Below are 14,390 nucleotides of genomic sequence, written 5' to 3'. Positions count from 1 at the left end.
AGGGTCTGAGGGTCTGAGGGTCTGAGGGTCTGAGGGTCTGAGGGCATGAGGGTCTGAGGGCCTGAGGGCCTGAGGGTCTGAGGGTCTGAGGGCCTGAGGATCTGAGGGTCTGAGGGTCTGAGGATCTGAGGGTCTGAGGATCTGAGGGTCTGAGGGTCTGAGGATCTGAGGGTCTGAGGGTCTGAGGGTCTGAGGGCCTGAGGGCCTGAGGGTCTGAGGGCCTGAGGGTCTGAGGATCTGAGGGTCTGAGGGTCTGAGGGTCTGAGGATCTGAGGGTCTGCTATACAAATGAATGGAAAGTGGTGTTGGGGGAAAAACATACGACATTATAAAATCCATGAACACAAACAACACGTCTGCGGTTAAAACTGGCAAAAAACACACATTACTTTCCACAGGGCCGTGGGGTGAGGCAGGGATGCAGCTTGAGCCCCACCCTCTTCAATATATATAATGAATTGGCGAGGGCACTAGAACAGGCTGCAGCACCCGGCCCTCACCCTGCTAGAATCTGAAGTCAAATGTCTACTGTTTGCTGATGATCTGGTGCTTCTGTCCCCAACCAAGGAGGGCCTACAGCAGCACCTAGATCTTCTGCACAGATTCTGTCAGACCTGGGCCCTGACAGTAAATCTCAGTAAGACAAAAATAATGGTGTTCCCAAAAAGGTCCAGTCACCAGGACCACAAATACAAATTCCATCTAGACATCGTTGCCCTAGAGCACACAAAAAACTATACATACCTCGGCCTAAACATCAGCGCCACAGGTAACTTCCACAAAGCTGTGAACGATCTGAGAGACAAGGCAAGAAGGGCCTTCTACGCCATCAAAAGGAACATAAAATTCAACATACCAATTAGGATCTGGCAAAAAATACTTCAGTTATAGAACCCATTGCCCTTTATGGTTGTGAGGTCTGGGGTCCGCTCACCAACCAAGAATTCACTAAATGGGACAAACACCAAATTGAGACTCTGCATGCAGAATTCTGCAAAAATATCCTCAGTGTACAACGTAAAAAACACCAAATAATGGATGCAGAGCAGAATTGGGCCGATACCCGCTAATTATCAAAATCCAGAAAAGAGCTGTTAAATTCTACAACCACCTAAAAGGAAGCGATTCACCAAACCTTCCATAACAAAGCCATCACCTACAGAGAGATGAACCTGGAGAAGAGTCCCCCCAAGCAAGCTGGTCCTGGGGCTCTGTTCACAAACACAAACAGACCCCACAGAGCCCCAGGACAGCAACACAAACAGACCCCACAGAGTCCCCTAAGCAAGCTGGTCCTTGGGCTCAGTTCACAAACACAAACAGACCCCACAGAGCCCCAGGACAGCAACACAATTAGACCCAACCAAGTCATGAGAAAACAAAAGATAATTACTTGACACATTGGAAAGAATTAACAAAAAAACAGAGCAAACTAGAATGCTATTTGGCCCTAAACAGAGAGGACACAGAGGCAGAATACCTGACCACTGTGACTGACCCAAAATGAAGGAAAGCTTTGACTATGTACAGACTCAGTGAGCGTAGCCTTGCTATTGAGAAAGGCCGCCGTAGACAGACCTGGCTCTCAAGAGAAGACAGGCTATGTGCAACACTGCCCACAAAATGAGGTGGAAACTGAGCTGCACTTCCTAACCTCCTGCCAAATGTATGACCATATTAGAGACACATATTTCCCTCAGATTACACAGACACACAAAGAATTAGAAAACAAATCCAATAGTGATAAACTCCCATATCTACTGGGTGAAATACCCCAGTGTGAAATCACAGCAGCAAGATGTGTGACCTGTTGCCACAAGAAAAGGTCAACCAGTGAAGAACAAAACACCATTGTAAATACAACCCATATTTATGTTTATTTATTTTAACTATTTGCACATCATTACAACACTGTATATATACATAATATAACATTTGAAATGTCTTTATTATTTGGGAACTTTTGTAAGTGTAATGTTTACAGTAAATGTTTTATTGTTATCCATTTCACTTGCTTTGGCATTGTAAACATATGTTTCCCATGGATATAAAGCCCTTAAATAGAGAGAGACAGAGAGACAGAGAAAGAGAGAGAGAGAGAGACAGAGAGAGAGAGAGAGACAGAGAGAGAGAGAGAGACAGAGAGAGAGAGAGACAGAGAGAGAGAGAGAGAGAGAGAGAGAGAGAGAGACAGAGAGACAGAGAGAGAGAGAGACGAGAGAGAGAGAGACAGAGAGAGACAGAGAGAGACAGAGAGAGACAGAGAGAGACAGAGAGAGAGAGAGAGACAGAGAGAGAGACAGAGAGAGAGACAGAGAGAGAGAGAGACAGAGAGAGAGAGACAGAGAGAGAGAGAGAGAGAGAGAGAGAGAGAGAGAGAGACAGAGAGAGAGAGAGAGAGACAGAGAGAGAGAGAGAGAGAGAGAGAGAGACAGAGAGAGAGACAGAGAGAGAGAGAGAGAGAGAGAGAGAGACAGAGAGAGAGAGAGAGAGAGAGAGAGACAGAGAGAGAGAGAGAGAGAGAGAGAGAGAGAGAGAGAGAGAGACGAGAGAGAGAGACAGAGAGAGAGAGACAGAGAGAGAGAGAGAGAGAGAGAGAGAGAGAGAGAGAGAGAGAGAGAGAGAGAGAGAGACAGAGAGAGAGAGAGAGAGAGAGAGAGAGAGACAGAGAGAGAGACAGAGAGAGACAGAGAGAGAGAGAGAGAGAGAGAGAGAGAGAGAGAGAGAGAGAGAGAGAGAGAGAGACAGAGAGAGAGAGAGAGAGAGAGAGAGAGAGAGAGAGAGACAGAGAGAGAGAGAGAGAGAGAGAGAGAGAGAGAGAGAGAGAGAGAGAGAGAGAGAGAGAGAGAGAGAGAGAGAGAGAGAGAGAGAGAGAGAGACAGAGAGAGAGAGAGAGAGAGAGAGAGAGAGAGAGAGAGAGACTGTCTTTACTTCTTACTCCATATGATCAATATATTTCACAATTTTTGGGGGGAAAGTTTCTGTGATGTGCTATTGTCATTAAGGACCATATTACCACCACACCGGCTGTTAAGGACCATATTACCACCATACCGGCTGTTAAGGACCATATTACCACCACACCGGCTGTTAAGGACCATATTACCACCACACCGGCTGTTAAGGACCATATTACCACCGCACCGGCTGTTAAGGACCATATTACCACCGCACCGGCTGTTAAGGACCATATTACCACCACACCACACCGGCTGTTAAGGACCATATTACCACCACACCGGCTGTTAAGGACCATATTACCACCGCACCGGCTGTTAAGGACCATATTACCACCGCACCGGCTGTTAAGGACCATATTACCACCACACCGTCTGTTACGGACCATATTACCACCACACCACACCGGCTGTTAAGGACCATATTACCACCACACCGTCTGTTACGGACCATATTACCACCACACCACACCGGCTGTTAAGGACCATATTACCACCACACCGGCTGTTAAGGACCATATTACCACCACACCAGACCAGCTGTTAAGGACCATATTACCACCACACCGGCTGTTAAGGACCATATTACCACCGCACCGGCTGTTAAGGACCATATTACCACCGCACCGGCTGTTAAGGACCATATTACCACCACACCACACCGGCTGTTAAGGACCATATTACCACCACACCAGACCAGCTGTTAAGGACCATATTACCATCACACCGGCTGTTAAGGACCATATTACCACCACACCGGCTGTTAAGGACCATATTACCACCACACCGGCTGTTAAGGACCATATTACCACCGCGCCGGTTAAGGACCATATTACCATCACACCGGCTGTTAAGGACCATATTACCACCACACCGGCTGTTAAGGACCATATTACCACCACACCGGCTGTTAAGGACCATATTACCACCACACCGGCTGTTAAGGACCATATTACCACCACACCGGCTGTTAAGGACCATATTACCACCACACCGGCTGTTAAGGACCATATTACCACCGCACCAGACCAGCTGTTACGGGCCATATTACCACCACACCGGCTGTTAAGGACCATATTACCACCGCACCGGCTGTTAAGGACCATATTACCACCACACCGGCTGTTAAGGACCATATTACCACCACACCGGCTGTTAAGGACCATATTACCACCGCGCCGGCTGTTAAGGACCATATTACCATCACACCGGCTGTTAAGGACCATATTACCACCACACCGGCTGTTAAGGACCATATTACCACCACACCGGCTGTTAAGGACCATATTACCACCGCACGGCTGTTAAGGACCATATTACCACCACACCGGCTGTTAAGGACCATATTACCACCACACCGGCTGTTAAGGACCATATTACCACCACACCGGCTGTTAAGGACCATATTACCACCACACCGGCTGTTAAGGACCATATTACCACCACACCGGCTGTTAAGGACCATATTACCACCACACCGGCTGTTAAGGACCATATTACCACCGCACCGGCTGTTAAGGACCATATTACCACCACACCACACCGGCTGTTAAGGACCATATTACCACCACACCAGACCAGCTGTTAAGGACCATATTACCATCACACCGGCTGTTAAGGACCATATTACCACCACACCGGCTGTTAAGGACCATATTACCACCACACCGGCTGTTAAGGACCATATTACCACCGCGCCGGCTGTTAAGGACCATATTACCACCACACCGGCTGTTAAGGACCATATTACCACCACACCGGCTGTTAAGGACCATATTACCACCACACCGGCTGTTAAGGACCATATTACCACCACACCGGCTGTTAAGGACCATATTACCACCACACCGGCTGTTACGGGCCATATTACCACCACACCGGCTGTTAAGGACCATATTACCACCGCACCAGACCAGCTGTTACGGGCCATATTACCACCACACCGGCTGTTAAGGACCATATTACCACCACACCGGCTGTTAAGGACCATATTACCACCGCACCGGCTGTTAAGGACCATATTACCATCACACCGGCTGTTAAGGACCATATTACCACCACACCGGCTGTTAAGGACCATATTACCACCACACCGGCTGTTAAGGACCATATTACCACCGCGCCGGCTGTTAAGGACCATATTACCATCACACCGGCTGTTAAGGACCATATTACCACCACACCGGCTGTTAAGGACCATATTACCACCACACCGGCTGTTAAGGACCATATTACCACCACACCGGCTGTTAAGGACCATATTACCACCACACCGGCTGTTAAGGACCATATTACCACCGCACCAGACCAGCTGTTACGGGCCATATTACCACCACACCGGCTGTTAAGGACCATATTACCACCGCACCGGCTGTTAAGGACCATATTACCACCGCACCGGCTGTTAAGGACCATATTACCACCACACCGGCTGTTAAGGACCATATTACCACCGCACCAGACCAGCTGTTACGGGCTAAACCTAACCCTAACCCTGTTTAGGTTTGGGGATTGTGCGGGATTAATGATACATTTTCTCTACGTTGTTTAGGTTAGTAGGTTTGTCTATTGTTGCATAGAGGTTTTCTTGGGCTGCGTCCCTACTCAGTTTACGGGCTCTTGCCTTTTTGGGATGTATTTCGCCCGGCCTGGCATTTTGGCATCTTTGGACCTGAATCTATTAAACGTGTTTTCACGGACCTTGGTCTCCTGCGCCTGACTTCACCCCTCCTTCTTATTTTGAGGATCGTGACAGATTGAGAAGGGGTCAAATACTTATTTCCCTCATTAAAATGCAAATTAATTTTATAACATTTTTGACATGCATTTTCTGGATTTTTTTGTTGTTATTCTGTCTCTCACTGTTCAAATAAACACCATTAAAATTATAGACTGATCATTTCTTTGTCAGTGGGCAAACGTACAAAATCAGCAGGGGATCAAATACTTTTTTCCCCTCACTGTATAAGCACATTTTTATAATATTTCATGTTGCTAAAACGCTCTCCGTTCCAATTTAATTGGATTTATTAGTCTGTTTAAAAGGTAGGTGTTCCACAGGTCTGCATCAGTGGCTTGTTGGCTGCGTGGAAGCTGGAGATGCTGAATGTATTTATGTTAATTGTGGTCAAAAACCGTGAGACCTGCTGTTACTTGTATGACAATCACCAGCTGATAAAATGTAATGACTGCTACAGCCCTAATTATTATTGATATGTATTTACTCTCTCTCTCTCCTCCTCTCTCTCCCTCTCTCTCTCTCCCTCTCTCCTCCACTCTCTCTCCCTCTCTGTCTCTCTCCCTCTCCTCTTCTCTCTCTCTCCCTCTCTCCTCTGTCTCTCTCTCTCTCTGTCTCTCTCACTCTCTCTCTGTCTTTCTGTATGTCTCTCTCTCCCTCTCTCCTCCTCTCTCTCTCTCTCCCTCTCTCCTCCTCTCTCTCTCCCTCTCTGTCTCTCTCCCTCTCTCCTCCTCTCTCTCTCTCCCTCTCTCCTCCTCTCTCTCCCTCTCTGTCTCTCTCCCTCTCTCCTCCGCTGTCTCTCTCCCTCTCTCCTCTGTCTCTCTCTCTCTCTCTGTCTCCCTCTCTCTCTGTCTCTCTCACTCTCTCTCTGTCTCTCTGTATGTCTCTCTCTCCCTCTCTCCTCTCTCTCTCTCTCTCCCTCTCTCCTCCTCTCTCTCCCTCTCTGTCTCTCTCCCTCTCTCTCTCTCCCTCTCTCCTCTGTCTCTCTCTCTCTCCTCCCCTCTCTCTCCCTCTCTCTCCCTCTCTCCTCCTCTCTCTCTCTGTCTCTCTCTGTCTCTCTCTTCTCTCCCTCTCTCTCCTCTCTCTCTCTCTCTCTCCTCTCTCTCTCTCTCTCTCTCCTCTCTCTCTCCTCCTCTCTCTCTCTCTCCCTCTCTCCTCCTCTCGCTCTCTCTGTCTCTCTCTTCTCTCCCTCTCTCCTCTCTCTCTCTCTCTCTCCCTCTCTCTCCTCTCTCTCTCTCTCTCTCCCTCTCTCTCTCCTCCTCTCTCTCTCTCCCTCTCTCCTCCTCTCGCTCTCTCTGTCTCTCTCTGTCCTCTCTCTCCCTCTCTCTCCTCCTCTCTCTCCCTCTCTCCTCCCCTCTCTCTCTCTCTCTCTCTCCCTCTCTCCTCTCTCTCTCTCTCTCTCCCTCTCTCTCCTCTCTCTCTCTCTCTCTCCCTCTCTCTCTCCTCCTCTCTCTCTCTCTCCCTCTCTCCTCCTCTCGCTCTCTCTGTCTCTCTCTTCTCTCCCTCTCTCTCCTCTCTCTCTCTCTCTCTCCCTCTCTCTCCTCTCTCTCTCTCTCTCTCCCTCTCTCTCTCCTCCTCTCTCTCTCTCTCCCTCTCTCCTCCTCTCGCTCTCTCTGTCTCTCTCTGTCCTCTCTCTCCCTCTCTCTCCTCCTCTCTCTCCCTCTCTCCTCCCCTCTCTCTCTCTCTCTCTCTCCTCTCTCTCTCCTCCCTCTCTCCTCTCTCCTCTCTCTCTGTCTCGTTTGTTTCCTCAGAACCCGCTGCACTTTGACTCTGACTGTGATTCCTCTGATGCGGACTGTTCTGATGCCACCATCAAGAACAACCATCCTGGCGCACGCACCTCCTGGTGATCAGCCTGGAATATCCCGTCTGCCTGGAAAAACTCTGAGCCCCAGGACCCTACAGGGCCATAGCAACGCCCCTGCAATAGCTCCTCCCCCTTTCCTGTCTGCATAGCAACCCCCCCCCCGACAACCTAAGCAGGGATCCCTTTATGAATGGTATTAGGTATATATAGACAGTAGATAGATGATTGTGTAACAGTTTGAGGGAAAAATCAGGAACTCTGTAAAACAACAACAAACCTGTTAATTGTAAGATACTGGTGAGGATGATGATGATGATGAAGAGGATGCATTGCGGCTTGGACCAGCCAGAGACTATAAACTAACCAGTGGGTAACAGTGACTGTGTTACTGTAGGGCTGGGCAGGGTGTCGCTGCACTGGGACTGTCAGTATTCCGAGAACGGTACTGTCAGTATTCCAGAATGGGACTGTCAGTACTCCAGAATGGGACTGTCAGTACTCCAGAATGGGACTGTCAGTACTCCAGAATGGGACTGTCAGTACTCCAGAATGGGACTGTCAGTACTCCAGAATGGGACTGTCAGTATTCCAGAATGGGACTGTCAGTATTCCAGAACAGTACTGTCAGTACTCCAGAATGGGACTGTCAGTATTCCAGAATGGGACTGTCAGTATTCCAGAATGGGACTGTCAGTACTCCAGAATTGGACTGTCAGTACTCCAGAATGGGACTGTCAGTACTCCAGAATGGGACTGTCAGTATTCCAGAATGGGACTGTCAGTATTCCAGAATGGGACTGTCAGTATTCCAGAATGGGACTCAGTATTCCAGAATGGGACTGTCAGTATTCCAGAATGGGACTGTCAGTACTCCAGAATGGGACTGTCAGTATTCCAGAACAGTACTGTCAGTACTCCAGAATGGGACTGTCAGTATTCCAGAATGGGACTGTCAGTACTCCAGAATGGGACTGTCAGTATTCCAGAATGGGACTGTCAGTATTCCAGAATGGGACTGTCAGTATTCCAGAGTGAGACTCAGTATTCCAGAATGGGACTGTCAGTATTCCAGAATGGGACTGTCAGTACTCCAGAATGGGACTGTCAGTATTCCAGAACAGTACTGTCAGTATTCCAGAATGGGACTGTCAGTATTCCAGAACAGTACTGTCAGTATTCCAGAATGGGACTGTCAGTACTCCAGAATGGGACTGTCAGTATTCCAGAATGGGACTGTCAGTACTCCAGAATGGGACTGTCAGTATTCCAGAATGGGACTGTCAGTATTCCAGAATGGGACTGTCAGTATTCCAGAGTGAGACTCAGTATTCCAGAATGGGACTGTCAGTATTCCAGAATGGGACTGTCAGTATTCCAGAATGGGACTGTCAGTACTCCAGAATGGGACTGTCAGTATTCCAGAACAGTACTGTCAGTATTCCAGAATGGGACTGTCAGTATTCCAGAACAGTACTGTCAGTATTCCAGAATGGGACTGTCAGTATTCCAGAACAGTACTGTCAGTATTCCAGAATGGGACTGTCAGTATTCCAGAACAGTACTGTCAGTATTCCAGAATGGGACTGTCAGTACTCCAGAATGGGACTGTCAGTATTCCAGAATGGGACTGTCAGTATTCCAGAATGGGACTGTCAGTATTCCAGAATGGGACTGTCAGTATACCACAGACCCAGACATGATTCTAATTGTGTGAATTGAACGTCAGAACACAAAGCCCAGCCCCCCACCAACCATCACTGTCTCTGTAACTGTCTGACTAGTCCAGTATGATATAACCTACCTGCTAAACCATGACTTTACAGATGAATCAGGACTGTAACCCGAACACCCAGCCCAGTGGGACACAGACATGGGCAAACAACGTCTAAACACCAGCATGAAACAACAGCCCAACCATAAACCAACCATGTCCCAACCATAAACCAACCATGTCCCAACCATAAACCAACCATGTCCCAACCATAAACCAACCATGTCCCAACCATAAACCAACGGTGGTCCCAAACATCAGGGATCCATTTCAACACAGATGGTTGGTTGGTTGGGAGATGGTTGATACAACGTTGGTTGGTTGGTTGGTTGGGAGATGGTTGATACAACGTTGGTTGGTTGGTTGGGAGATGATTGATACAACGTTGGTTGTGAACCAGTACCTGGAAGAGATGAGATCTCCTGACGCTCAGGATCCTTCAATTCAAAGTCCCATTAACCAGCTCTGCAAACGTTATAACATCAAAGTATGGAGTTTCTCAGAGTAACTATCATCATTACTGCCATTCTGCACGGGAATGTACTGTCCAAAACAAAACTGGTTCACAACCATCTCCCAACCAACCATCTGTGTTGAAATGGATCCATGCAAGCAGAACTTCATCACCTCAGCATTATCTGTTTGGCTTGTAATATAACAGACTACCCAGAAGTCTGCATGACTCAAAAAAAAAGTAGCAGAAAAGCACAAGAGTATTTAGTTCTCTCCCAAGCTAGCCGGTTCAACCTGGCTACAGAGAAGCCTCCGGAATCAAGTATCTCAGTGTCGAAACCTGTCCTGCATCATAGCACCTGTATGTCTCAGCATCCTCATGTATGCTCTTTCTGGACCAAGACTGGATCAATAAGGTTACCATGTATTATCTCTGTTGGTATGTTGTTGAATGGCACAGTGGACCAGGGAGAAGTCTTGGACTTGAGTTGGGTGTAATAACTAACTAACTAGGTAGAAAGGTTTAACATAGTTTCCACTAAAGGTGCAGTATCCCCGTTTTATCAGGCCCCTTGACTCTCCGTTTGGTTCATGTCTTTCAGCAGGGCTGTTCATCTCGCATTGGTGCTTGATATGCTATGTTATGGTCTGATAGAGGGGACAGTAGACACCAAACTGAATGGTGTTACAGAGGGGAGAGTAGACACCAAACTGAATGGTGTTACAGAGGGGAGAGTAGACACCAAACTGAATGGTGTTACAGAGGGGAGAGTAGACACCAAACTGAATGGTGTTACAGAGGGGAGAGTAGACACCAAACTGAATGGTGTTACAGAGGGGACAGTAGACACCAAACTGAATGGTGTTACAGAGGGGGAGAGTAGACACCAAACTGAATGGTGTTACAGAGGGGAGAGTAGACACCAAACTGAATGGTGTGACAGAGGGGAGAGTAGACACCAAACTGAATGGTGTTACAGAGGGGAGAGTAGACACCAAACTGAATGGTGTTACAGAGGGGACAGTAGACACCAAACTGAATGGTGTTACAGAGGGGAGAGTAGACACCAAACTGAATGGTGTTACAGAGGGGAGAGTAGACACCAAACTGAATGGTGTTACAGAGGGGACAGTAGACACCAAACTGAATGGTGTTACAGAGGGGAGAGTAGACACCAAACTGAATGGTGTTACAGAGGGGACAGTAGACACCAAACTGAATGGTGTTACAGAGGGGAGAGTAGACACCAAACTGAATGGTGTTACAGAGGGGAGAGTAGACACCAAACTGAATGGTGTGACAGAGGGGAGAGTAGAGGCACAGTCAGACACCAGACTGAATGGAACCACTGTCTAGCCGGCTGGACATATAGTTAGTGGCAGACAGACAGGCTTTTTAAATAGCTATATTTTTAAACTGTGAGAAGTTTTCATAAATGACGCCAACTTGGTAAAGTACTTCTTGCCTTTGCTGGTTTGATGCTCAGGTTTTCAGCTGAAGATAGAGTGTTGTTTTAGTGTTCTGTACTGTAACATTCTAATGTTCTGTACTGTAACATTCTAGTGTTCTGTTCTGTAACATTCTAATGTTCTGTACTGTAACATTCTAATGTTCTGTACTGTAACATTCTATGTTCCGTACTGTAACATTCTAATGTTCTGTACTGTAACATTCTAATGTTCTGTACTGTAACATTCTAGTGTTCTGTACTGTAACATTCTATGTTCTGTGATGTAACATTCTAATGTACTGTTCTGTAACATTCTAATGTTCTGTACTGTAACATTATAATGTTCTGTACTGTAACATTATAATGTTCTGTACTATAACATTCTAATGTTCTGTACTGTAACATTCTAATGTTCTGTAGTGTAACATTCTAATGTTCTGTACTGTACTGTAACATTATAATGTTCTGTTCTGTAACATTCTAATGTTCTGTTCTGTACTGTAACATTCTAATGTTCTGTACTGTAACATTCTAATGTTCTGTACTGTACTGTAACATTATAATGTTCTGTACTGTAACATTCTAATGTTCTGTTCTGTAACATTCTAATGTTCTGTTCTGTACTGTAACATTCTAATGTTCTGTACTGTAACATTCTAATGTTCTGTAACATTCTAATGTTCTGTACTATAACATTCTAATGTTCTGTACTGTAACATTCTAATGTTCTGTACTGTAACATTCTAATGTTCTGTTCTGTAACATTCTAATGTTCTGTACTGTACTGTAACATTCTAGTGTTCTGTACTGTAACATTCTAGTGTTCTGTTCTGTAACATTCTAATGTTCTGTACTGTAACATTCTAATGTTCTGTTCTGTAACATTCTAATGTACTGTACTGTAACATTCTAGTGTTCTGTTCTGTAACATTCTAATGTACTGTACTGTAACATTCTAGTGTTCTGTTCTGTAACATTCTAATGTACTGTACTGTAACATTCTAGTGTTCTGTTCTGTAACATTCTAATGTACTGTACTGTAACATTCTAGTGTTCTGTTCTGTAACATTCTAGTGTACTGTACTGTAACAGTATAATGTACTGTTCTGTAACATTCTAATGTACTGTACTGTAACAGTATAATGTACTGTACTAGAGTGGTGTTTCATAACCGGCTCCGTTCCATACTGCATCCCAAATGGCGCCCTATTCCCTATATAGTGCCACTGGTCAACAGTATATAGGGAATAGGGCGCCATTTGGGACGAACTCATTTTATAATTTAGAAGACCAGCGGTCAGATAGGATTATAATTTGTCTCATCTCATCGCAGTCTTCCTTAGTACTAGTGACACTTCGTTTGTGTCGTCCTCTTTTAAAAGGGATACTGCATCTTGTGTGACTAGTAACACTAAAATCATTTTACCTTTACCTTTATTTTACCTTTACCTGTATGTGTTTCAGTGTCTGTGTAAAGCATGTTTATATTATTAGATTATGGCCAGTCAGGGTTTTAAGTCAAACATCTGTACGAAACATCGTCTTACATTAAATTAAAAATGGAGATCAGATGGCTCACATTTCGAATTACAAGGCAGAGACACCGAGATCACAGATCACAGAACAGTCTGCTGCTCTTGGTCTGATGCGACCTCATCTAAATGTTAGTAGGTAGCAGAGCCATATACAGAGAGAGTCGGGCCAGCTTTTAGAACCGGCGCCGTGTTGCTGCCATTCTGTTTATCCGTTCATGGCCATCATTTGGATTCTAATTTTCATTCAGGACGTTCAGACTCAGTAAGTCTCCTTGACCTCATTTGTGATTATGAAATATGAAACTTTTTGGGGCGACAAAACAAACCCAGGCAAGGCATCGTGTAAACAAACCCAGACAAGACATCATGTAAACAAACCCAGGCAAGACATCATGTAAACAAACCCAGGCAAGACATCGTGTAAACAAACCCAGACAAGACATCGTGTAAACAAACCCAGGCAAGACATCATGTAAACAAACCCAGGCAAGACATCATGTAAACAAACCTAGACAAGACATCGTGTAAACAAACCCAGGCAAGACATCATGTAAACAAACCCAGGCAAGACATCGTGTAAACAAACCCAGACAAGACATCATGTAAACAAACCCAGGCAAGACATCATGTAAACAAACCCAGGCAAGGCATCGTGTAAACAAACCCAGACAAGACATCATGTAAACAAACCCAGGCAAGACATCATGTAAACAAACCCAGGCAAGGCATCGTGTAAACAAACCCAGACAAGACATCATGTAAACAAACCCAGGCAAGACATCGTGTAAACAAACCCAGACAAGACATCATGTAAACAAACCCAGGCAAGACATCATGTAAACAAACCCAGGCAAGACATTGTGTAAACAAACCCAGACAAGACATCATGTAAACAAACCCAGGCAAGACATAATGTAAAAAATAAACAGGTATCAAACAGCTGGGCCGGCTTCCCCTTCACTAGTCAGTATCATACAGCTGGGCCAGCCTCCCCTTCACTAGTCAGTATCATACAGCTGGGCCGGCTTCCCCTTCACTAGTCAGTATCATACAGCTGGGCCAGCCTCCCCTTCACTAGTCAGTATCATACAGCTGGGCCAGCCTCCCCTTCACTAGTCAGTATCATACAGCTGGGCCAGCTTCCCCTTCACTAGTCAGTATCATACAGCTGGGCCGGCCTCCCCTTCACTAGTCAGTATCATACAGCTGGGCCGGCTTCCCCTTCACTAGTCAGTATCATACAGCTGGGCCGGCTTCCCCTTCACTAGTCAGTATCATACAGCTGGGCCAGCCTCCCCTTCACTAGTCAGTATCATACAGCTGGGCCGGCTTCCCCTTCACTAGTCAGTATCATACATCTGGGCCGGCTTCCCCTTCACTAGTCAGTATCATACAGCTGGGCCGGCTTCCCCTTCACTAGTCAGTATCATACAGCTGGGCCGGCCTCCCTTCACTAGTCAGTATCATACAGCTGGGCCAGCCTCCCTTCACTAGTCAGTATCACACAGCTGGGCCGGCTTCCCCTTCACTAGTCAGTATCATACAGCTGGGCCAGCCTCCCTTCACTAGTCAGTATCATACAGCTGGGCCGGCTTCCCCTTCACTAGTCAGTATCATACAGCTGGGCCGGCTTCCCCTTCACTAGTCAGTATCATACAGCTGGGCCGGCTTCCCCTTCA

The 14,390-nt window shown here is 46.4% G+C and overlaps 1 protein-coding gene across 1 annotated transcript in view; it reads left to right on the top strand.

Annotated features, from left to right (window-relative positions):
* The window catches only part of map3k13 (mitogen-activated protein kinase kinase kinase 13), a 97,482-nt gene extending 84,737 nt beyond the window's left edge, over positions 1–12,745 (top strand). The window contains exon 14 of the mRNA XM_045704946.1: positions 7,446–12,745. Within this exon, the coding sequence (XP_045560902.1) occupies positions 7,446–7,544 (99 nt within the window). The 3' untranslated portion in view covers positions 7,545–12,745. The remainder of the gene's footprint in view (positions 1–7,445) is intronic.
* Positions 12,746–14,390: the final 1,645 nt, after the last annotated feature.

The sequence above is a fragment of the Salmo salar genome, chromosome ssa21, assembly GCF_905237065.1.
Source record: "Salmo salar chromosome ssa21, Ssal_v3.1, whole genome shotgun sequence".
Taxonomy (NCBI): domain Eukaryota; kingdom Metazoa; phylum Chordata; class Actinopteri; order Salmoniformes; family Salmonidae; genus Salmo; species Salmo salar.
The sequence above is the reverse complement of the archived record's forward strand: the minus strand, read 5'-3'. Positions and strand labels throughout refer to the sequence as shown.